Source organism: Heloderma suspectum, chromosome 1, assembly GCF_057233095.1.
Source record: "Heloderma suspectum isolate Gila_16-S chromosome 1, 16-S_ref, whole genome shotgun sequence".
NCBI lineage: Eukaryota > Metazoa > Chordata > Lepidosauria > Squamata > Helodermatidae > Heloderma > Heloderma suspectum.
The window spans coordinates 391,741,872-391,766,525 of NC_139458.1; the positions used below are offsets into that span (position 1 = coordinate 391,741,872).

Sequence of the window (24,654 nt, forward strand, 5' to 3'; positions counted from 1 at the left end):
ACTAGTTGACCTTGAAATGTATATTTCATGCTGAGTTCTCCTGTTTATTGATTACAAGCATAGCTCAAACTATATTCAACTGTTAAGTAAAAGGTACCTTTTAGCTGTGCATCATAAATGCTAAGGAATCTGTTTTTCTATTTATTTTGAATATTTATATCCTGCCTTTTTTCTAAGTGTATCCTGTTGCATCACAGACAAATACAAATGTGTCTATAACTTTTCCAGGTTACAGCTTCCCAGCTATCAGCATGCAGTAACAAGTGTTCAATCCTGATCCTAGCTGATAGTGAGAATGAAAAAAGCAAATGGGTAGGAGTCCTCAATGAATTGCACAGAATTTTAAAGAAGAACAAGCTCAAAGATCGCTCAGTCTACACTCCCAAAGAGGCCTATGACAGCACGTTGCCCCTCATTAAAACCACCCAGGCAGCAGCAATCATAGGTATCTATTTGATAGCCTACAGTAACACTTGACTGTATCCTAATGTTAACTTGGATTGTGACATGAAAAGTTCTTTGTTCTTTTTCAAAGGGAAGAAGTCTCAAATACATACTGGGGCATTAAATTACCTTTGTTTTGAACAGCATTAAGAAGATAAAATAAATTAAGATACAATTAAGTGAAATAAGATGAATTTTTGTTTCTAATATTACCCATTCATTTATCAGATAAGATGTTTCACAGGAATAGTATGTGTATTATAAATAATGTATAGAAAATACCTTTTCAATTAACTTTGGTTGATTGGGAACATATGGCCTGCAGGCCTAATCCGGCCCTTAGAGGTCGACCATCTGGCCAGCAGAGGCTTGGGATCCGTCCTCAAGCCACTCCCCCTCCACAAGTCCCCACCCCCTGGAGGCTAGCAGGGAGAGGAATCCCTGCTGTTCTCTCCAGTCACGGATCAAAGATAACAGATTCCTCTGAGTGTACCAATCGCCCTCCCAATTAGGATGATTTTGTAAGGCAAGAATATTTAAAAAGTTGTGATTAACATTGCAATCCTATGCATGTTTACTGAGAAGTAAGTCTCATTGAGTTTAATGGGACTTACTCCCAGGTAAGTGTGTAATAGGATTGCAGCCTAAACAACCAGAATTAACATAGCATATACTTGGGAAATTAATGGTTTCTGTAGTGAAAAACACATTAGACAAAAATTGAAGATAATGTTGGTGGTAAACTCTAATTATTTAATATAGTTCAAAGAAGAGGGGGGAAATAAGAATTCATGTAGGAATAATTGGAATTTGTTCTTAAATGTTTGGTGTTTTTAGTTTCCACTGGTTCACAGGTGAATGGTGGATTTCACCTCTGTTCTAGTTAACACTTGCTTATTAAAATCTGTTTTTGGAAAAAGTAGCTCTTTACTTAAATACTCTGAATAGTTCTAGAATAAGATTCGTAATATTTCAATTATTACAAGAAAGTGTAGAAAGTACTTTTTTCATTCTTAAATTAAAAGAAGTGGTAAATGAAAGTGAATGGGATTTTATTTTCTAATAATTAAACTGTTTTTATTTAATCTGCTTTTCTGATTATTATTATTATTTTATTATTTTATCACCATGTGTGTTCACTTATATTTTTTTTCTTAAATGTCACAGATCATGAAAGAATAGCTCTGGGCAACGAAGAAGGGCTATTTGTGGTGCATGTCACCAAGGATGGTAAGAGTAAATGGCTATGTTTGAAATGTGGGTAGTTGAAATAATAAGCAGCACATTTTGTTCTATCAACCCCTTCTAGTTCCATCTTGTATCAGTTTAAGTTTCTAAAGTTATTTTTAATAAATTCCAGCCGTGCTGCATTTCTCTGCTCAAACTGTTCTCTGTTGTTTCTAAATGCCCAAAAAGCACTTCAGTCTGTATTATGTGGGCAGACTGGAACCCAGACTTCTCTGCTTTACATGGCTAACAGGAATACAGTCCTATTTTTAGAGTCAAGTTGCCATAGCAGTAACTATTTCCTGAATTGTGATATATAAGATTAACATTGCTATGGCTATTTTAACATGTTGTTAATATGAAAAAAAAAAAAGGCCCTGCTTTTTCCATTGCTAGCAGGTATGGATGTGTTGAAACCTCAACTTCATTTACATGCTTGCTAGGGCATTTTAGAGTTCAAACAACCATTTTGTTCAGAACATAGAAATGATATAGCTCCTTCTCAAAAGATGCTTACCCTAACAGGACAAAGGGGAGGGAGAAGACAGAGCTAGGCAAAGGAGTACTGAGAATGGCAAGAGGACAGGTTGAATGGTAGCAGAAAGTGTAGAAAAGGTGGCTCAGGAAAAGCTTGTGCCTGTATATGTGTTATTCCAGCAAAACATCTAAGTTTCCCTTCATATTACTTGTTTGCACACTAGTGGGGAGGACGTACTCACCCAAATTTTTGTTTTTGCAGAGATAATTCGTGTTGGTGACAGTAAGAAGGTTCATCAGATTGAACTCATCCCAAATGAACAGCTTATTGCAGTGATCTCAGGACGAAACCGTCATGTGCGGCTATTCCCTATGGCAGCCCTCGATGGACGAGAAACTGATTTTTATAAACTGGCAGAGACAAAAGGTTGCCAGACAATAGTTTCTGGACAAGTGCGCCATGGAGCCCTTACTTGCCTGTGTGTGGCAATGAAAAGACAGGTCCTCTGCTATGAACTAAATCACAGCAAAACACGTCACAAAAAGATTAAAGAGATCCAAGTGGCTGGGAATGTCCAGTGGATGGCAGTCTTTAGCGAGCGGCTCTGTGTGGGCTACCAGTCAGGATTCTTAAAATACCCTTTGCATGGAGAAGGAAACCCACATAGTTTGCTTCACCCAGATGATCACACACTGTCATTCATTGCACAGCAGCCAACTGATGCCATCTGTGCAGTTGAAATATCAAATAAGGAATACCTGCTGTGTTTTAGCAGCGTTGGGGTTTATGTGGACTGTCAAGGTCGAAGGTCTAGGCAACAGGAACTGATGTGGCCTGCAACGCCTTCCTCTTCCTGTAAGTTCCTGTCATTGTATTAATTTAGTATAGCTTCCTTTCTCCTCATGGTTTGGGATTACTCACAAAATTTGGTTAATGTTCAGGCATATAGCCCATGTTTTTTCTTTAGGGTGACTTCAACAGGTTTCATGAAGCTTGATATACAAGATATGTGTAAGAAAAAGCTTTTTAATATGTTACTTGAATGCCGTGGTGGCAGTTCAGTTCAGATTGTTGTGAACAAGGCACAGACACATTCCCTATACCTCCTTCCTTCTTGCATGTGGATTCAATTTCCTGTTTAGCACAAATTAAAGTGTGATATAATGTCCAAATTGGCAAACCATGGTTACTTGCCTTCCAAAGCATAATCAGAAACCATGGCTTGAAATGGGTTTCTGATTCTACTCTGTTTTGGAGGATGAGCACCATTGTTTGACAGTCATGGTTTGCATCATAGCAAACAATGGTTGCATGCTGCCTCTAAAAACTTCCTATCTAGAGTAAGTACAGTCCTGTTCATATGAGTGACTAGTGGTTGTGATGACTGAAGCTGCATCAGTGCCTGTACCAGTATTAAATGATGAGCAAGAGTATTAGTAAACATTGTCTTGTTTCCCTGCTATAATTAATGAGTTCACAATAAAAAATAATATTCCTTGTTCCAAAAGCTTGGTTTCAAAAGTTAGTAAGTGGCTAGTGCAGGGTTGGGGAACCTCTAACCTGTGAGGATTCCCCATTTGGCTTGCAAGCTTCTTCCACAGGTCCCACCCCTTGTCCCTCCAGCCCTGTGTAGGAAATCCCCACTCTTATCTCCAGTCACTGATCTGAGATAAGAGCTGGGATTTCCCTGCTCAGCGTTGAAGAAAGACAGCCTTTCCGTAGCACAGACCTGGAAACCCAGCTCTTCTTGCTGATCAGAGTTAAGAGAGGGATTTAATGTTTAAATTTAAAATTGAAATACTCTGCTCTTTAAATCCCTTTGAAATTTAAAGGTATTCAAAGAGCAAGTTATTTAAATCAGACCAGTAAGGAGAAGGTGTGGAAACAGGAGGCTTTTTTTTAAAAGTCCATTCTGTGGCTCACTTCTGTGCTCCGTTTCTGTGGCTTACTTCTGAGTAGACATGCCTAGAACTGAACTGTGCTTTGTATGCCTGGAAGCTGTTGCATTGGGACTTACTTCTCAGTAGACATAGATAGAATTGAGCTGTGTCTTGTATGCTTGGTGAGAAAATGTCCAAATTGGTACAAATTACATCTGAGCCCACCCACTTTGATTTGGCCCTACCTACTCTGTCCTTGGCCTGCCTCCTGTGCCCTTAGCCCCACCCATTTCTGGAATTCGTCCAAACTGGAATTTGGACCCTGGGCTGAAATAAGTTCCCCACCCCTAGGCTAATGGATATAATGTTAAGTCAGTGGAAAGTAGAAAATGATTCATTTTAAAAACTGTAGAATGTGGCAAGGATCTGTATTTCAAATCATAATGATTTGTTGGCTTAGGGGTTTTCATCTTCCAGATAATCGTTAGAAGTTTGGTAAAGAAATTCTGATTAAAGCTAGGCTCAATTTTAATTAGAAGGAATTTACTGCTAAGCTAACTATAGAGGCTGTATGTTGAGAAATGACAGCCTTCATCTTCAGCACAATCTGACGAATGCTAAATATGTATTACCCAGACATATATTTGTACTTCTCCCCAGGTTACAATGCACCATACCTCTCAGTATATAGTGAAAATGCAGTTGATATATTTGATGTGAACTCCATGGAGTGGATTCAGACTATCCCCCTCAAGAAGGTAACTAGCAAATTTTACTGGAAATTGAGCAGAGTGTTCAAGGCATTGATGCCCCCCATGCAAGCTACTTAGAAAAAATAGGATAATAATAAAGATTAGCATGTCAATAGACTAGGTATGGTTTTAGTCTTGCAAAGAAGTGAGTAAGCATCAGAACTAAGAAGGTTTGGTAACCATGGCTGTTGTAGTTAAGTGCTCTAAACACAGTTTTATGGACTGAATATATATCGTCACTACAGGAAAATTGATACTAAATTTGAGACTAATTATACTGAGACACATCCTATCCTCTTTGGATATTTAGTGCACTATCTGAGCCCCCTGATAATTTCAATACAGTGCTTTGATCTTTAATTCTATAGTTAACCTTTCCAAACATTCTGCTATCAAATGCTTATTTTCCAACATGAGAGTGATTTGTATTAGTGATCCTATGTTGTAAAACAGATGTGGGAAATGATCCTCAGTTGCAGGGAAAAACATTATTTGAAACAGATGTTGAATCCTACCTGGATTAACACACATGTTCTATAGAATCTATTCCAACAAGGGTAAACCAGTTTTCCACCTTATGGGTATGTTTTATCAAATACAACCTATAAAAGAATGCTCCGAAACCAAAAAATCCTATGTCTCCCAGATGCTTTCTAGGGGATATAGGATTACTCCCTAAGTTTTCATTTTGTTGAAAGATTATTGTTAATAATAGTTCTGCATAGTTCGTTCTTTTACTAACAGATTTATAACTTCTGTGCTTTCAGGTGCGTCCGTTGAACACAGAAGGATCGCTAAATGTTCTAGGACTAGAAACAATTCGATTAATATATTTCAAAAACAAGATGGCAGGTAAGTAAAACTGCATTAATATATATTGATATATTATCCATTGTGGATCGAGACCCTTGAGAAGGCTCTTGACCTAAAAGGTGGCCTAGAAATATTTTAAATTAAGGGAAAAAAAACATCCAGTTGTTTAATTCAGCCTAGAATGGTACAGCATCTCACTGATGTGCTGGATTCAATCTCTGGGGCCTTTTCTTGGCCTCACAAGCATTTCAGCTTTAATTTGATAAAGACACTTGTTCTTAAACAAAATTATGAATGTGTGATTGTCATTTGGCCCTAACAGGCTGAGAAACTAGAGACTTTGGGGTTGGGGGTAGGACTGGCTTGTTTAATAAATTTCAGTTCCAGGCATCCTTTATTTCTGCTGCTTCAGCATAGTTAACATTGAAATCTATTTTCTTTTCTCCTCGCTTTGTGATCACTTACGGTTTTTAGTTGCTTTTACTTCTGCTTATTCTACCACAAATAACATGTAAGATTGATTAACATTTCTCAAATTTATGGACCAACGCTTCGTCAAAAAATATATATCCTAAGGCAGTTAACAACAACATCAGCATAAATATAGTGGGTTGGATTCAGAGTTTTAGCAGAGTTCTATTCAGAATGCTCCTGCTGGCCTCCATCTCTGCAGACCGCAGTGCCATCTCCCCCACTGGAAGAGAGGATCTCCCAACTCTCTGGAGCAGATTTGCAGGGGATAAAGGGGATTGCAATGAGATTTAGGTTAACTGAATGTAATACACAAACATACATACTGAAGCCCATGCCTTTTTTCTTTTGAAAGGAGGTGGATTTGAGCAGAGAAGTAGATAGGCACTTAACCCTTTCCTTACCCCCTCTTTCTAAAGATGCTAAAAGATCTTTTAGCTAAATATTGTCGCCCATAGCTTTTCCCTCCACATGAATCCCACAGGGGTAAAAGCCATGGGGAGGCAATCTGGAGTGCAAAAACATTGGGCAGGCAAAGGGTTAAATATCCCACTTCCTCCCTGACTTATCAGCTCAAAATCCTCCCCCCAACAAATGTTTTCTTTTTAAAAACAAAACAAAACACAGCATTGTGGCTTTAATGCATGTTTGCCTGTATTGTGTAATTAGCATAGGATTACAGCATAGCAATGCAGTTCTGGTTTCTTCATATTTTATTTATGCATCCGTTTTACATAATTTCCTAGGGGGTCTCTTTAGATAACAACCTCAGAATAGAGAAAAATACACAACCTAATATATTTTAAAACATTTTATTAAGTTACTTAATATGGAACCTTCTGGGGTTTTTTTAATGTTGTTCACAGAGGGTGATGAACTGGTGGTTCCTGAGACATCAGATAACAGCCGGAAGCAACTGGTCCGAAATATCAACAATAAACGGCGTTACTCATTCAGAGTGCCCGAGGAGGAGAGGATGCAACAGAGGAGGTCGGTATTCAACCTGTACTTGTCTTCTGTACATGCCTGTAGGCCCTGAAGATTTGTTTGTCTGCTGTCAATGTAGTTTTTTGTTTGTTAGAAAAAGCTGCTTTAGACATTTGTCTCTCTTCCCTTATATTTATCCTTTATATATAATTTGTATATATGCCAGTCTGAATATTTAAGTCCACTTTACATTAAATATCTGTGCAAAACAATTATTGTAATTTGGAACGCATGCCTCCATGTACTGTATATATGTACATTTTGTGTGTGTGTGTGTGTGCATATAATGTATATATAAAGACTGATAATAAAAAGTTTTACAAAAGAGGATTACATTGGTAATTATACAAATATATTAATTTCAGAGTCTAGTTCTGATATTCTACTTCTTGGGCAGTTCGCATCCCATTTTCTGTAATATTCCCCAATACTTTGTTGTTAATAATTACTTAATAGCTATACCTGGTGTAGCTTTCAGGTAACAAAAGTCACACCTTGAAAGATGGTGTTTCAGGGTATATGGACATATTTGGAAAGCATTATAAGTGTAAGAAAATATTTTCAACAAGCGCAGGTCTAATATTTCAGTGTTTCTAGCCATGTGTTCTCTCTACCCATAACAATTTGCACATAACTATAAGGGGGAAATGTTAAAAAACTGAACATGCTGGTGGTGTGGCCAGATCAACTGCTTTTCTTTCTGTTCAACTCTTATAACAGCGCCAAACATAAGACTGGCACCAAGCTAAAGCACCATAGCTTTCTATTTTTCTAAAATGCTGAAAAATCTCTAAAAGACTTATTCTATATCCTACAATGCATTGGCACCTTTGTCTACAAGCTCTTAAAATTGTTGTGACAGTGAAATGTGAAGGGTAGTGCAATATTCTTCTAATTCTTCTTTTTTTTCTTCTGTCCTTCATCTCTGCTTCCATCTGTGCAGCACCAGGTCATCACTGAGCCCGCTTCTACACCTTTTCTTGAATGTTGTCTCAACTCCCTCTCGTAGTGCACTCTGAGTCTCAGTAACCATATGGACTTTTTATGGGCATGGGCTGTTAAGCCTTTAAGCCAAACCTCTCTTCTTCCTGACCCTTTCCCCTTTCATCAGGCTGAGAGCTGGCATAGAATCAACATCAGAAGTTAAAAATCCTCCTCCTCTGAAACTTGGCTGGATATTTGGCTTATTGATTTCTGTGTTAGTGTAACTGATATGAAAAGTACATTCCACCTTTTTTTAAAACAAATATCCTCATGAACAATGTACCTGACATGAATATCTTCTCTTACAGGGAGATGCTACGAGATCCAGAAATGAGAAATAAATTAATTTCTAACCCAACTAACTTTAACCATATAGCACACATGGGCCCAGGAGATGGTATACAGATCCTCAAAGACCTGCCTATGGTAAGCATATGACAGTGTGTCCACAAGTTGCTGTAACTGATACATAAAAGAATTAAAATGAATATTTGGGCATCAGATTGTGAGTCATACCATTATAAGAGTGCAATCAAATGAAGAGTGACCTTCACAGGCAGGGGGTTGAGAATGATTTTGGGCAGGTTTTTCAACCTGTCAAAACAGATCCAATTCATACAAATGTAGGAAACTGCCTTATACTGTGTCTGGCCATTGTTCTATCTTGCCCAGTAATGTATACTCTAACTGCAAGCAGTTTTCCAGGATCTCAGTTAGAGGTCTTTCCTAGCACCTATCACTCAAGAAACATTTAACTGGAAATGCACAGTGCAGTGCTACCACTGGTGATGCTCAAGTGTTCTAGTGATGCTCAAGTGCATAAATCAGTTCTGCATCTAAAATTACCAACATTGGGACCGGGTCTCCATAGCTATTAAGGAAATCACTTCACACAATGACCACGGAGTAGCTGATGGAATAGCAAAGCTGGCATTATGTCTTTACCTAGCAAGAGCAGTACTCATTTTCCATCCTCTTAATAAGAGGTTGTGAACCACTTAGGGTTTTTATTACATTTAGCACAAAGAAAGAGAAAGAAAGAAAGAAAGAAAGAAAGAAAGAAAGAGAAAGAAAGAAAGAAAGAAAGAAAGAAAGAAAGAAAGAAAGAAAGAAGAAAGAAAGAAAGAAAATAAGAAGCCTTCTGGATTAAATCAAAGGCCTATCTAGTCCAACATCTTGTTTTCCACAGTGGCCAACCAAATAGCTGTGGGAAGCTGACAAACAGAATGCGAGAACAATTAACTGGTATTCAGAGGCATGCTGCTTTTAATCCTGGAAGTAGTATCTAGCCATCACAACTTGTAGGCATTGATCGCCTTATCTCTCCAGACAATTTTTGACCTAGCAAGAAGGGCTGGCCAGGCCACATTCTCAACTCTACTGGCTGCCAAAGGCTTACAAATTTCCCATTTGGTTTGAACTGTTATTTCTACCAGTTGTTTGTTTCTCCTCCAAAGCTTTGTATTATATGTCCGGCTCTGTTATATACAAAATCTTCCTTCTTTTTTATTTCCCTGAATACTTTTCTAGGTTATTTGAGCCTAGCAGAGGAAAGGAGAGAGCAGGGGAAACTCAGCAGGTGCTAGGAAACAGTATTGTTTTCTTCTCATTTGAACTACAGCAAACAATTTAAATCCATATCCAGGGTTTATCTGTATAATAGGCTACCCTTCCCGATGGTCTCCTAGCATGATGATATTCTAATTACCAAATTCTCTAGTTTTTCAGAGTTTGTCCTGATGTAGTAAGTGATAACTCATTAGCGCTAAGAAAAGCACTCATAAATAGCCTTGTAGTTTCATATTGTGCTGATTTTATCTTGTCAAGTGCAAGATAAATGATGCAAATTGAGCATCATTCTAATAAAATAAAGGGAAAACCCCTATTCAAGTGTTTGCAAGAACATATTAGCGATTAGTTTTATTATATGACTTCCTTGGATGCCTATTTTGTATACAAGTAAATTTCAGTGAAAATTAAACATTACACTAGTGTCATTGGTATATATTTGTGTATGTTAAGCAAGGTATGTGCAACAATTACCCTGAACTTAAATCACTTTAATTTTAAAAAGAATTAATGACTGTGGATATTTCCATTTTTCCTACAAAATTTAAGCCATCATAATTTCAGTTTGGGAGTGATAAAAGATCATACCCCCTGTGCTTGAGGGAGCATCTGATCTCTACCCTTGGCAAGGATCAAGGGTGTGCGTTCTTCTCCCTCCATGTTGGAAAACCTAATAGGCAGAGGAAGATGGAACCCTACTCTCCTTGACCCCACTCAGTGCGTAAGGAGGCTGACGATGTTATGTGCCATTTCTTCTCCCTCCCAAAGGATCATACAACACTGCTGGTGCTCCGTTTGCCTGTTGGTGAATATGAGCTTCTAAATGAATAATTAGATGTCACTGAAATCGCAAGTAGGAAAAGATGATGAGCTCAGAAACCAGTGGTTACGTAAGCCATTGCCATCAAATAATAGGCAAAAGTGACAGCCTCCCACATACAAATATATGGTTCTTCAACAAAATTTAAAATTTAGAGCTGATTTTTAAGCAGATCTTTCTACAGGATCCACCACCACCAACCCAGGGGTGGAAAACATTACATCAAGAACATAATCCACATTAGGGAGAACTGATATATTTTTGAATAGCCTCCTAGATGAACCCAAGGTTGTACATTCAGGGGTCTCCCTCCTGAATTTTTGGATGCTCAGAAGATTGTCCATGAATGAGAATAGAATTAAGCACTTTGAGTAGTGTGTTCCCTTGCAATAATATGTTTGCAGATATTTCAGTTCCTAATAAGAGAATGGGAACAGAATGGGAACAGAATTTGGCCACCAGCTGCATTTTTTGCTTTGTCAGAGAAGACATGCCAGGGAGGGAGGCTTGGATATTTTTTTTGCCCAATTTCTACTGTAGTATGTAGTCCTGTGGACACTGAGTGAGGGGCATAATTCAGACCGCAATTTGGAAACAGGTCTGTTGTCCACTGGTGGAACTGCCTGCTGCATGCAGCTCATTAGGGAAAAGTCGTTCCAATAGTATATGTGGGGACAATTGTCTCTGGAAAAATGCATGTTTATAAGAGGTGTCTTTGGAATTGGCTCCTGTTTGTCTTTGTTGTCGTTGTTTAATTTCTTTGTTTAATTTTGAGATGTTGAATTTCTTTGTGGACCTAATTTGCTATACCACATTTGCTTCCTCATTACTAATGGGTTCAGAGAAAGTTTATTTTGCTGAGGTAGTTTTAAAGACAGTCTTGCACTAAAAAATTGAAAATAAAAACATTTGAACACCTTGTCTTTTACCACTAGGTGGGGCAATCCACACAGGGTAACTATCAAAGTAAAATACTGAACTCAATGATTAAAAAAAAACCTGCCAGTTTAAGACCAGAGTTAAGGTTATCTCATACTGGCTCAAGCTCCACAAAGCAGTGAGTTTCCTTGTTTTTTTAAAAGGAAATTTATTATTATGGTGCTCTGAAAAAATCAAAAACACAAACTAAAAAACAAACAGGTCATTAACTGAGTATATATGTACAAATGAATAGATATGTCCCTGTATGTGCAGACTAGCTTACTTCTGAGTAAGCCTGCACAGGATTCCAGCATAGCCTTCATCACTCTCTTCATCAGTGATCTATCAATCAGTGAGAATTATTACTTCAGCCGTCAAAATTACCTCACCCTTTATCTCAGTTGACAGTTTCCTCATAACCCTCCCCTACCGTCAGAATGCTGACAGAAAGAGTAGAATTCAGTACTGGCAGCACTCCATCGTGAGTGAAACTGAGCATGCCTGACATAACTTTGCCAGCAATTGTTACCATAGGCTTTCATAGGGCAGAAAAACCTTGATAACTTTTAAACCACTGCTCAGAATTTCACCAAACCAATGAAAAGCACATCTCCCTGACAAGCCTGAATAAAGTACATCAGTAGTTTCCCCCAGAATTTGAAGGTAATATATGAAACGCTGAGCCACAGCTTGGATTAAAAAGTACAAAATTAATCAATTTTGAGCACTGTTCAACTTGCTGTATCTGTGCCCATTTATACCAGATTTGTCTGAAATTTTACACAATAGTAGACCTCATCAGGTAGATTATGGACACCAAGTTTCAAGTTATAAGCTCAACAGCTGTCATTTTTATAAGCAGTAGAATTTTGAGGCTTATAATGGCAGAACCTGGTGGGGGAGGCGACTCACCTTAATTAAAGGGACACTCCCATGTCCCTTAATAAATGTTACTTAAAAAAAATTGAAGAATGAGGCTTTCAATACATTTATATATGCTTATATATCAATTAAGCATGTATGAATGCAAAATCAAATTGAAATTGTCACCTTAAGGGAATGCACCAAATTTTGCAAACCTTATTCAGATGGGCTGTGCTGAAATGGTCCCAAAATACCACATGCTGTGAATTTGGGTGCCATTTCTCTAATTCCCAGGGGAATTATATGACAAGGTTTGCCCTTTAAATTTGCAGCAGTGGCCGGCTTCAATTTTTTAAAAAGTTTTTTTTAAGATTAGGTGAGCAGGATTCAGAAATTATTTTACTGCAAGGACTGCAGAATCTAATACCCAGAGTAAGAGGGTACTGTTGGAAGAGCTCATTATGTGGCATTCATGTCCCAGGAGGGCAACCACTATCCAAGCAAATTATCTTGGGATCCAAGCCTATATCTACACTGATGTCTGTGTTCCGTACAGGAAAAGCATACTGATAAAAGTGGTCCTACAGTTCTGGGCTTGGAATTAATAGTAACATAAACACACTCAGTCATAACCTTTATCTGGCTTTGTCAACAGAAAACTTGTGCATGCTCTCTCTCTTTCATACCTTAACCCTTCTCAGTGCTACGTTTTGTTAATGTTATATTGCACTGTAGATTGTATGGTTCTCAGGGTAGGAGCCTGTTGTAATTCATCTGTGTGGAAAGGGACATAGATCCATAAATTTAAGAACTGTTCAAAAAGTACACCCACAATGTCCATTTATACAGCAGGTTTACATAGTAGCTGAAAAATAATATAACCACTGGTTTGTGGTCTAATCTACGTTCAAGGAGGTTACATTAGTTCCTTAACTTGACTTACCCAAGGGCACTAGTTATCCACTATTACTAAACATTTATGTAATGCCACAGCTATACTAGGGGAGAGAGAGAGAGAGAGAGAGATGAGAATGACATTGTTTACATTGTCCAGTGAGCTTATAAAGCGCTTGTTCTGTTGAGGCTAGATTTGCTGTGCAAGAGTGCCTTGTCTTTCTAAACCACATGTGCCCAAACTGAGGCAATGTCAGCCCCTTGCCTTTTCTGTGTGACTGATGGGGATGTGAAAGCCAAGCCTGTGCAGGCTGACCTATCAGCACCACTCAAGCTATGATGTTACTGCAGAGGTTCCTTCTCCACGTTATTCCCTTTTTAGTCAATTGGTTCCTTCAGCCAGACTATGAGCAGGTGAAGAAATAGAGTTTGTGGAAATTAGTCTGGCAATATGCAGATGATATGCCAATCGATTTATAACCCTCATCTTTAGTGGGCACATGGTCCATCATTTGTATTCCTGAGATCACAACTACCATTGCTCATCATCTCTCTTTCTGTCTGTCTCTCTCTGTTGTCTCTGATAGCCAGGCTCCCCTTGTCCATCCCCTCATCATCACTCCCGCCTCATCTCTTCTCCAAGCAACTTTGAGCACATCTATCACATGACTGTTAATTCAGCTGAAAATCTCCTCTCCCATGATTCTGTAATCCCTGCGTATCCCCCACCTCTGCACTCTCTCCCTCGTACACCAGCCTTTATGAATCTAAGGGTATGAACTGCTCAGCCAGGTGTTCCTGCTACTAACAATGTGTGGTGGTTCCTTTTTTTTTTTTTTGCCTAGCTAATATCTGGAGATTTAAGCTTTGCAGTTGGTTTAATTTGCCTCCAAATACATTTGTACTCCCTTCTGTTCCAATATCTATCTATTTGTAACCCCCAAATGAGGTGTGTGGGTGCAGAGGGAGGACTGGGCAAGGTAGGATAGAGTCTCTTTCAGTGTAGAGATCCCCGACCTTTCCCCCAAAATGTCAGTGATTCAAAACATCCCTCCTGCCCCCAAGTCTCCAGACAAGGGTCACAAATCCATGCTGTCCTCATGCTGTCAAGGAATTTCCCAGGTCAAAAGACCCCCTAAGTGAGGATATTCTGAAGAGGCCTAGTGCCATGGCACCTGCTTTCCCACAGTTCCCTCTGTTGAAGAGTAAGTTTTGTCCAGCCACACTTGAGACAGAAACAACTGCAAGCTTTAAAAAGGACTTTTACTTAATATTAACAGGCATCTTCTTGTTACAACTAAAGCAGGCAAAGTAAGTGGGCAAAAGTGAAACCAAAACCAACACAGAGTGGGCTACACAGGAAGAGAGGGGAAAGAACACATCCCAACTCCCTGTCCCTTAAATATTTACCTTCTTTCAAACCAGTTACTTTTTTCTCTGTGCAGCAGGTTTTAACTAATGGCTGTTGCTTATTCCAACATCTTCAGGCACTGAGATCAATAGACCCACCAGGTGAAAGGGACTTTGAGGAACCCCAGTGGCATATCCCAGCAGTTATAGGTGACCTCAAGATTCTGCTGAATGCATATGGGGGGGCTGTTGCTCAATCCCAAGACCTCTTAGGATTCAGCACCAGCCTCCTCAGGTACATTGGACCCAACAGGTGAGGGGACTCAGAGGAAGCCCAGCACTATGCCCCAATAAGTGTTAGGATATGATTCCACCTGGCTTGAGGTCCCATCACTACAAGTTAAGGAATTCACAGAAGGAGGAAGAGGGGGGGAGGACACACACACAAATCCTTCTCTCTGATCAGTGCCTCTCTTCCAGTTCCTCTCAGGTACACACTTGTCCACTTTATTGTCTACTATGATGATACTTAGGAACTAAACTGTGACAGTGCCAGATGGGAGGAACATGTAAACCCAGGGTTTTTCTGTGCAACAAAACAGTCTTGGTTTGAAAGTTGATTGCATGCAAAGTGACAGAAGGAGGCCTATGGATGAAGGATAGTTCATGCATTTCAGTATGTTTAATTCTGCCTACTTAATATGAACCTCAGTCTTATCTAAATTATATTACTTTCCACTACCAATGTACATCATGCTTTAGAGGTACCATAAGGGGGAAGATGTCACGTCCCTGCTCTGAGGGGCTTACAATCTAAATTTCCACAGGGAGATAAATTTTTAACAGAGGTTTGAAGAGAGAGAGATGGGGAGGCAGAGTTTGCACTACTTATGGGTTCTGGGCGGGAGTTCCTGGCATAAGGAGAAATTACAGAGGCGTTTAAGGGAGCAGGAGATTGTACCCCCCTTCTTTATTCCTACTATGGGCTGTTAATTTGGGTTTCTCACCTGAGTTCAAAATTGCGGCTTTGCAACCGGGTGGGTCAGAGGGTAAAGCATTGTAATCTACAATTACTATTCCAGTTGCTTTAATTTCTTTGTTAATGACACTCTAAGGCTTTTTTTGTCACTCTTAAACCATTTATATTGTTTAGTTGTTTTGTTGATTGCTCTCTTATGCCATTTTCTGACCAGTCATGATCATCAGTAATCTTACACATTTATAATATCATCTATATGAAGATCATATTATTTTCAGCCATTGTGTACCAATAAACTGATTGACTTGTTTCTATTAAAATATTTAGTTTGTGGTCTTTGGCACGGGTCATGCTTTATCCTCTGACCCACTGGGTTGCAAAGGTACATTTGAACTCAGAGTTAACAAGGGCAGTATATATAGGATCTTGCTTTGTTAAGTTCTTTATAAAATGTTTATATTTTTATTTATGGCCTAATAATCCCAGTCTAAAGAGAAACGTATCTTGAATCTCTCCAGTCTTGAAAGATAGATAAAGCAGGCAGCTTTGTTACCCCTGTCTTTACTTCCACATTCATTTAATCTAATCCTCCTGCCGATACTGTAAACATATATATTAGTTCTACTGCAAATTCTTGAAGAGCTAGACAGAATTTGTTTCCCTGCAAAAGAATCAAACCACATTTTCCAAGAAACCAACTTATATTTTTGGGCTCTTAAAGAAACCATCAGACTTCTCTTTTCTCCTAAAAAAAAAAATTGAATTGGCATTTCCACACAATCAACTGCAATCAGATCTTTTTAAAAAATCATTTGAATGCTATGGGGGAAAGGCAAGATATAAATTGTAATAATACATTTCTTTTATCCATTGAGATGTATTTGGTTTGATTGTGGATTGTTTGTTTTACTTTTTTGGCAACAGATTAGGGATTGATTCTTTGGTTAGAAAGAACTACCATGGATTTCCTTTTCATGCCTATGTGAAAGTTTTTCTACTTTTTGTTCTCACCAGCCACATTTACTGGCAGTGATTTATTTGTTTAGAAAAAAAAGGGGCAGTGAAGCATTTGCTTTGAGGATAAGAATTAGATGGACTATTCCTTCTAAGAAATGAATATCATTCTTACATACTTCCAGCATATTAGTTGCCACCACTCTTTATTGATTATGGTTATTAGATCTACTTCATCTGGATTATAGAAAAATGTCTACCCTTGTTCTTAAGTTACTTTGGAAAACAAAATGAGATCCATTTGTAATGAGATCCATTTGTACATATCCAGCTTGTTGGTTATAATATACTGGTCAAATGCTCATCATTCTGAGGGGGTGGGGGGCTTTCAAGCTTCTCTATTTATTTTACATATCAAGACACATTGTTCCTCCCCTTCCATAGGGTCGCTATCAGTAGAGCCTACACCACTAGCTGAAAGCCTTTCCTCCGTCCAGGGTGCCCCAGATGGTAGCCTGTTTATGTTGGCACACAGAATACAAGAGGAGCCACTGATAGAGATGTAAAATTTCCAGAAATGTTGAGGCCATGGAAAAAAACCCATTTTTTTCCGGAAAAATTAAAAAATTTGGAAAAAATTAAAAATAAGCAATCCTTATTTTTTAGCGCTTTTTATAGATCTAATGTCACTTTGTTGCTTTAAGGCAGCCTTCCCCAACTTGGTTCACTCCAGATATTTTGGATGTCAGCTCCCATCAGCCTCAGGCAGCATGGCCAATGATCAGGAATGCTGGGCACTGTAGTCCGGAGGGACCAGGTTGGGGTGGGCTGCCTTAGGAACATAAAGCAGCCTTTCTGTTCCTGAAGTTATTTCATGTATGAATTAGTTTGCTTATAAAATTATCATTATATTTAAAAAACTTTTAAAAGTAAACTCAGTTAGCAAATTTGCAATTATTGTCTGAATAGATTAGAGCTACATTAAATGGCTGCTACAGCATCAGAAACACAGGACTCTATAGAACAAAACCCAACCTTCCAAGAATGCACATTTACTGCCAAGAATGCACAATGGTGCCTCTACTCACATGTTGGGAAACTGAGCATAAATGTCAGTACAATATACTTTAGATCAATAATTTCAATAAGGGATGAAAGAATAAGCTATGCTGGGAATCTTACAGAGAGGATTAAAAAATATTTTTCCCCATGGCTTCATTATTTCCAGACATTTTACATCTCTAGTCTTTCATAGTATGGTCCATGGGGTCACAAAGAGTCGGACACGACTTAACGACTGAACAACAACAACAGTCTTTCATAGAATCATAGGGTTGGAATACCATTGAGTCCAACCCTCTGTTCAGTGCAGGAATCCAAGTCAAAGCATCCCTGACAGATGGCTGTCCAGCTTCATCTTGAATGCCTCCAGGGTGGGAGAGCCCACCACCTCCCTAGGTAATTGGTTCCATTGTCTCATTGCTTTAACAGTCAGGAAGTTTCTCTTGATGTTCAGCTGGAATCTGGCTTCCTGTCACTTGAGCCCATTATTCCGTGTCCTGCATCCTGGAATGATCAAGAGGAGATCCTGGGCTTCCTCTCTGTGACAATCTTTCAAGTACTTGAAGAGCACTATCATATCTCCCCTCAGTCTTCTCTTCTCAAGGCTGAACATGCCCAGTTCTTTCAGTCTCTCTTCATAGGGCTTTGTTTCCAGTCCCCTGATCATCTTTGTTGCCCTCCTCTGAACCCTCTCCAGCTTGTCTGCATCCTTCTTAAAGTGCGGTACCCAGAACTGGACACAGTACTCCAGATGAGGCCTAACCAGTGCTGAGTAGAGGGGAATTAGTACTTCCCGGGATTTGGAAGCTATGCTTCTATTAATGCAGCCCAAAATAGCATTGGCCTTTTTTGCAGCCATATCACATTGTTTTCAGCTTGTGATCTACAACAATTCCAAGATCCTTCTCGCTTGTAGTGTTGTTGTACCAAGTATCCCCCATCTTGTAACTGTGCATTTGGTTTCTTTTTCTAGGTGTACTTTGGGGAGTAAAGGCTGGGTAGCAATATATAAATACTTTGTCTTAAATTCTAAAAGAAAATATTTCATAATCTAAACTGTTCAATTTTTCAAAAATTTCAGAAAAAAACAAAAACAATCCTAAAAAAAATCCCAAAAATATCCCAAAATTATATTTTTATATAAAATATATATATATATTATACAAAAAATATAAAATAAATAAAATATTTATTTTAAAAAATAAAAAAGAATTTTTCCACTTTTTCCCAGGCTTTCACATCTCTAGCCACTGAGAACTGAACTAGTTCTGAACTAGTTCTCAGTCCCTATTTTTGATTGACGTATCCTAGTCCTGGATTTTGTTCCTTGCTATAAGGTTAAACATTTTTCCCCACAAACAAGCATCTGTGTATTTGTTGGCTGTTGAATAAACTGTCGGATTCATCTTTTCTGACATAAGACATTCATTCCGTATTCCATTATGGTGCAGAATTTGGTGTACTGTGATCAGTACCCATTTTCATTCTATTATCATTTGGTTTGCATTACTAGGACCATTGCTATAACTTCTGTGAGCGCTTGTTGTTACAGCCTATATCAAATTTACAACTGCTTACTGGAGAAAAAAAGACTATGAGTAGCCATTCAGGTGAAAGTTTCCCAGTGGTCAACAGAACACTGTAGCAATGTTTCATTTGCTTGTAACTGGAGACTATCCACAATTATTGATCACATCATTACTTTAACTTTGGAAAGCAAGGACCTGACATTTATATCTTTGGACTAAGAAGCATGATCATAAGCATGACCCTAATAGACAAGAAACATAATAAAGATTACCTAGCGCTTTATACATGCTAGATGGCAATTAATCCATTGTTATGTAATACACTAACATTGATGGAAGTATTTATTCATAAAATGACATGCATTGTAGAATCATTGGTTGTATGCAGAAGAAGTATCCAAGATCATCTGCTTAAGCTAGCTCTTCCAGAGAATAATGTATTTTGGAAATCCCTAAAAAATGTCATCGTCTTTTGGTAAAGAATGAATGCAGTCAAATAGGCAGTGGGTATCTTGGAAAACTGACAAACCAGTAAATCAATAGGAGTTTTGTGGTTGGTAGTGCATATTTCTGTAAGCTACTAAGTTGAATGCATGAAATAGTAGAGGTTTATATAATTTTCTTTTTAAATCTTGTCATTAAGTACTGAATTTATATACCTGTATTGCTATCATGTTGTAACAAAATACAAAAGAAAAATGCAATTAAATAATATAATTTCAGAATGAAATCTGACACCTGTTGTTTTACATTCTTTGTTCCTGATTGTTCTAACAACCCTCTAAAAGGAGAGTCCTGAGAATGACTTCAGTGCATATTCTCTTCCTTCTCGAGATCTTTCAGAAGATTTCTTACATAAGAACGTAAGAAGAGCCATGCTACATCAGACCAAGGGCCCATCTGGTCCAGATTTCTGTTCACGCAGTGGCTAACCAGCTACCCACAGGAAACCCATAAGCAGGACATGAGCACAACAGCACCCTCCTGTCCATATTCCCCAGCAACTGGTGTACATAGGCATAGTGCCTCTGTTACTGGAGGTAGCATATAACCATCAGGAATAATACCCAGTGATAGCCTTTTCCTCCATGAATTTGTCTAGCCCCCTTTTAAAGCCATCCAAATTGGTGGCGATCCACTACATCTTGTGGTAGCGAATTCCATAGTTTAGCTATGCTCAGTGTGAAGAAGTACTTCCTTTTCTCTGACCTGAATCTCCCACCGATCAGCTTCATGAGATGACCTTGGGTTCTAGTATTACGAAAGAGGGAGAAAAATGTCTCCCTATCTACTTTCTAATATGTAGCAAAGAAAAAGAAAAATTAGATCTACAAAAATCCATAGAAAATAAAAAATTGAGGTGTTCCTACTTAGGATAGTAGCAGAGGTTCACAAAGTTTTGCATGAAATAAAAATTGGCATTGGTAGATATTGTACATGGCTAGTCTCCAGCAACACTATTTAATATAACAGTCCACATGGATGCATACAATTAAAGAACATTACACTAAGATGTGTCATATGTTTCAGGTTTCTAAAAGAGAGCACCAAATTTAGGTGTGAGCCCTATATACCTTACATCTGGGAATGTAGCCCTACATTTGGGAATCCCAAATTGCTCTAGTTATTCCCCCCAGTTGTCTGCTTATGGCCATATATAATTCAGTATTTTGCAGTCACTATTGACCATATCAGAGCTTTCCACAACCTGTTTCCCTCCTGATGTGTAGGATTACAACTCCCATCACCACCATTGGCCCTGCTGGCTGAGAATGATAGGAGTGGTGATCCAACACATTTGGAGGTCACCATGGTGCAGAAGGCTTCTATATCATGTATGGTTTTATCCACTGTGCTTATTTATAGAACCTAACCTATTCATATTTGCCCATCTGCTATCTAGATAATTTGAAGGTACAGGCACTGTTTTACAATTTCTTTGGGTTGCAACTTGGCAACCCCAGTATTTCTGCTTCAATGAATTTGCCTCTTTCCTATCTCCATTTGGCTCTGTATTGCAGAACCTTCGACCTCAGGAAAGTCGGACCATGTTCAGTGGTTCTGTCAGTATCCCATCTATCACAAAATCCCGTACTGAACCAGGACGCTCCATGAGTGCTAGCAGTGGTTTGGCAGCAAGTAAGTTGTTGTGCCTCTTCCTTATCTCTGGCATATCTCATCTGTATTGAAAAGAAGGGGGGATCTGCTGGGGGGTGTACATGTATTTGTCGCCATGTTTGAAGAATGTAAGAGATAATATTAAGAATGTGCCTGGTAGGGCCTGAAGCTGAGGTGGTAAGTCCCAGGAGCAAGTAAGGTGGTAAGTCCCAGTGAGTTTTAGCCAATAATTAACGGAACAAAGACAATGACTGGGTTCGCACAACATGCAAACCCACACTCAGTAGTTGAGTGTAGGGATATCCAGATTTTGTTAAATCCGTCCCGTGTGTGTTTTGTGGATTGTGCAGTGTCATTCATTCTGGTGTCCGTTCACAGACGGATTTGAATTTTTTTCGTTATGCGGAAAAATACTCAAATAATTCTGTAAGAGGGTTTGCGACATTTCATGTAATTTACATTAGTATGTAACATTTAGTGTATTGTCCTCCATTCCATTCCATTTTTCCCCACATATATTTACCAGTCTCAGCAGAAATTTGCGGATTTTGCTACGAATACGTTTGTGTAAATTTAGGGAAAAGATCTGAAAGTCCACGGACTCCTCACGGCCTGAGGGGGATGGTCTGCAGAGGATTCTGCAGGTCAGATTCTTAGAAATCTGAGCTCATTTTAGTCCATCTCAAATTTCTCCAGCATCCCTAGTTGAGTGTGGATTGTTGTTGAACCATGGGTTAGCATGTTGTCTGAATCCAGGACGTTTTCTGCAAGTTGGCTTGTTAACCATACAGTGTGGCTTATTTTTCTTGAGCAAGCCACCTTGAGAACCCATGGCTTGTTGTTGGGTTATTCAGGGTGGTTAACAAGCCACTTTGTACAGTTAACAAGCCACTCTGCAGAAAATGTCCTGGGTTCCATGGTTCAACAAACAACCCATGGTTCAAGAACAACCCACACTCAACCACTGAGAGTGAGTTAGCGTGCTGTGTGAACAGCCCCAACACTCCTTATAGTCCAAGAGGTCTGCAGTCCTTGGGCATTCATTAAAAAAATGCAATTCACTGAATCCATGTATGTAAGTGTAAGTGACTGTGTGCAGGCAGTGTAACCTTATTTTGGCACACATCACTTTTGGCACTTCTTTGTATCACACATCATTTTTGAAACTCCCCAATGGTAGCAAGGTATCTGCTTATATTGGCCAGGTAGCCCACACCATCAGAGATCTGGTGTGTGCTCAATATAAGAAAGACCAAGATGGATTTGTAATGTTATTTATTTGTTTATTTGGAATATTTTTCTTCCTGCCTTTCAGCCATAGTTTTCATGGCATCTTACAGTAATTTTTTTAAATAATTTCATCATGAAATAAATCAATATTAAAATGTGGCATAAACTCACATAAAAAGAAGTAATTTGAATTCAGTATCAACAGTAGCTGCAATATTCAGTTAATGAAAAACCACTAAATACCTAAGGAAATAAGCATGTGGGAGGGAATTGGGAGAAAAGTCAATCTGCAGAAACATACTCCAAAGCTGTTATTTTCCACATAGTAGAAGATACTATTGTACAAGAGGTAGATCTGGATCTGTTGGGAGATCTTTGGGTGATTTACAGTGAACTGGCAAGGATTTTTGACTTCCAGTTGTTTAATAGCAACAAAATGACACCCTTCCACCTTACTGCTGAAATGACGAAAGCTTGAAGTAACCAGGAGTAAGTAGACTTGTGTGTAGATAGAAGGACTGAGAGTTCCATTCAATTCCGGTACTCAGAATAAATTCCTGGGCTCAGGATTCTAAGTGTGTGTGTTTTGTACTAGTCTCTGGTTTGTGGATTTCAGGGTTCTACTAAAAAAACAAAGTAGATCCCACAAACCCAAAGTCCACCCAGTCCTTCTATAGCAGCTTCCTTCAGGTAGTAGGCAGCTGTTTTGAGTGGACAATTGGAACCACAGTGCAGAGGGAAAGGGTTAAACCCACTTCCCTTCACACTGCTGTATCTTGATTCCTCTCCCCGACCCCCACCTACAGCGTCTTTTAACAACAACAACAAAACGACATATTAAATGCAATCACAAACTTAGATTAATTCAGAGTTTGGCTCTTAATGAAACAGGACTAGGGGGGATGGAGAACAGAGGGCTTGATAAATTAGTAGAGAGGATGAGATTGGGAAAGAGAAATTGGCAACTGGCAATGCTTCGAATAACGGTCTAAGGAAAATAAGAAGCAGATTGCAGCTCTAATGCCTTCACATGTGTTACGTAGCTAAATTCCTGGGTGTGTTTCTAGGATCGTCTGCACAGAATGGCAGCGCATTGCGGAGGGAATTCTCAGGAGGTAGCTATGGAGCAAAGCGTCAGCCAATGGCATCTCCTTCAGATGGCTCCTTGTCCTCTGGTGGTTTGGACCAAGGGAGTGATGCACCAACGAGGGACTATGAGCGAGAGGTGGGTATAATGTAGGATAACGAAGAAAGGCTGTAAGTACCCCAGGTCTGCACTAAGCTGTACTGGAATGGATCTGAGATAGGCAAGCAGAAGTGCTGCACTGCTCAGTGACCTCAAGAAGAAAATCCACCGCTGCTTCTAAAGGAGAGAGCATTTTCCTATTGAAATATGACAGAAATTACCAAAAGAAGTGTCTGTGTGGCTTGAAATGCAGTGGATTTCTATAATAGTTCTTAGCAGCACTTGTGGATTTTTCTTCCTTTTGCTTGTAAGTAGAGGTGAAGTAATCATGGTGCATCCAAGAAAATAACGATTGTTTCTAACAGTTAAGTAAACACACAGGACATAATCCAAGCAACGTTAGGCACTTTTAAGTGCCACTGATTTTCAGTTTGGGATATTTAAATATGTGCCTAACTTTCCCATTGAAATCAAGTTAACTTTTCATGGATTGTGCTCAATATGTATAGAAAATGTATGTCTGAAAATACAGCAGAAAGAATAAAACTATCAATATTATATTATACTGGTTTTGCAGCAAGAAAATCTATATTTTGTGACACGACCATACTTTGAAAGGTTGCTAGGTTGGATCCAGGATCTGCCTTCTGCTAGAGAAGGAACTCCACTTGTGGAAGGTCCCTCTGCATGATTTTGAGAGATCCCCCTCTCCCCCACACCACAGTTAACCTCATTCAGCAGGGTCTCCTGTCTCCCTGTATAGCATTTTCAGGAGGCTGAATGGGCTACCATGGGAAGGAGTGGGCAGGGAAGTCCATTTCTGTCAGCACAGTTGATCCAGTGTAAACCTGGATCCGCACCATTTGATTTTGGTTTATATGATTTTGTAGAATTTGGCAATGGCTGGATTAGTGGTAGGTAATACTGGGCATGAAGGTGATGGGAAGTTAAAGAAGGAAGCGTTCCATCATCCCAGTAATACTCTGATATTGCTAGCCATATATCAGTGATAGACTGATATTTCTAGCCCATAGACAACTGGTGCCCAACTCTGTAAGGCTCATTTTGAAATCAAAAATACTTTATTCTATTGCTGCCTAAAGCAGCCTTCTCAAACTTGGTGACCTCCAGATGTGTTGAAC

The 24,654-nt window shown here is 39.0% G+C and overlaps 1 protein-coding gene across 2 annotated transcripts in view; it reads left to right on the forward strand.

The window, feature by feature from the left end:
• The window catches only part of CDC42BPA (CDC42 binding protein kinase alpha), a 275,648-nt gene that overhangs the window by 245,494 nt on the left and 5,500 nt on the right, over nucleotides 1-24,654 (forward strand). For both annotated transcript variants that reach the window (XM_084828634.1, XM_084828633.1), the window contains 9 exons: nucleotides 229-445; nucleotides 1,612-1,674; nucleotides 2,411-3,004; nucleotides 4,690-4,787; nucleotides 5,549-5,633; nucleotides 6,932-7,055; nucleotides 8,345-8,462; nucleotides 21,000-21,117; nucleotides 23,394-23,551. In XM_084828634.1, coding sequence (XP_084684760.1) covers nucleotides 229-445; nucleotides 1,612-1,674; nucleotides 2,411-3,004; nucleotides 4,690-4,787; nucleotides 5,549-5,633; nucleotides 6,932-7,055; nucleotides 8,345-8,462; nucleotides 21,000-21,117; nucleotides 23,394-23,551 — 1,575 coding nt within the window. The remainder of the gene's footprint in view (nucleotides 1-228; nucleotides 446-1,611; nucleotides 1,675-2,410; nucleotides 3,005-4,689; nucleotides 4,788-5,548; nucleotides 5,634-6,931; nucleotides 7,056-8,344; nucleotides 8,463-20,999; nucleotides 21,118-23,393; nucleotides 23,552-24,654) is intronic.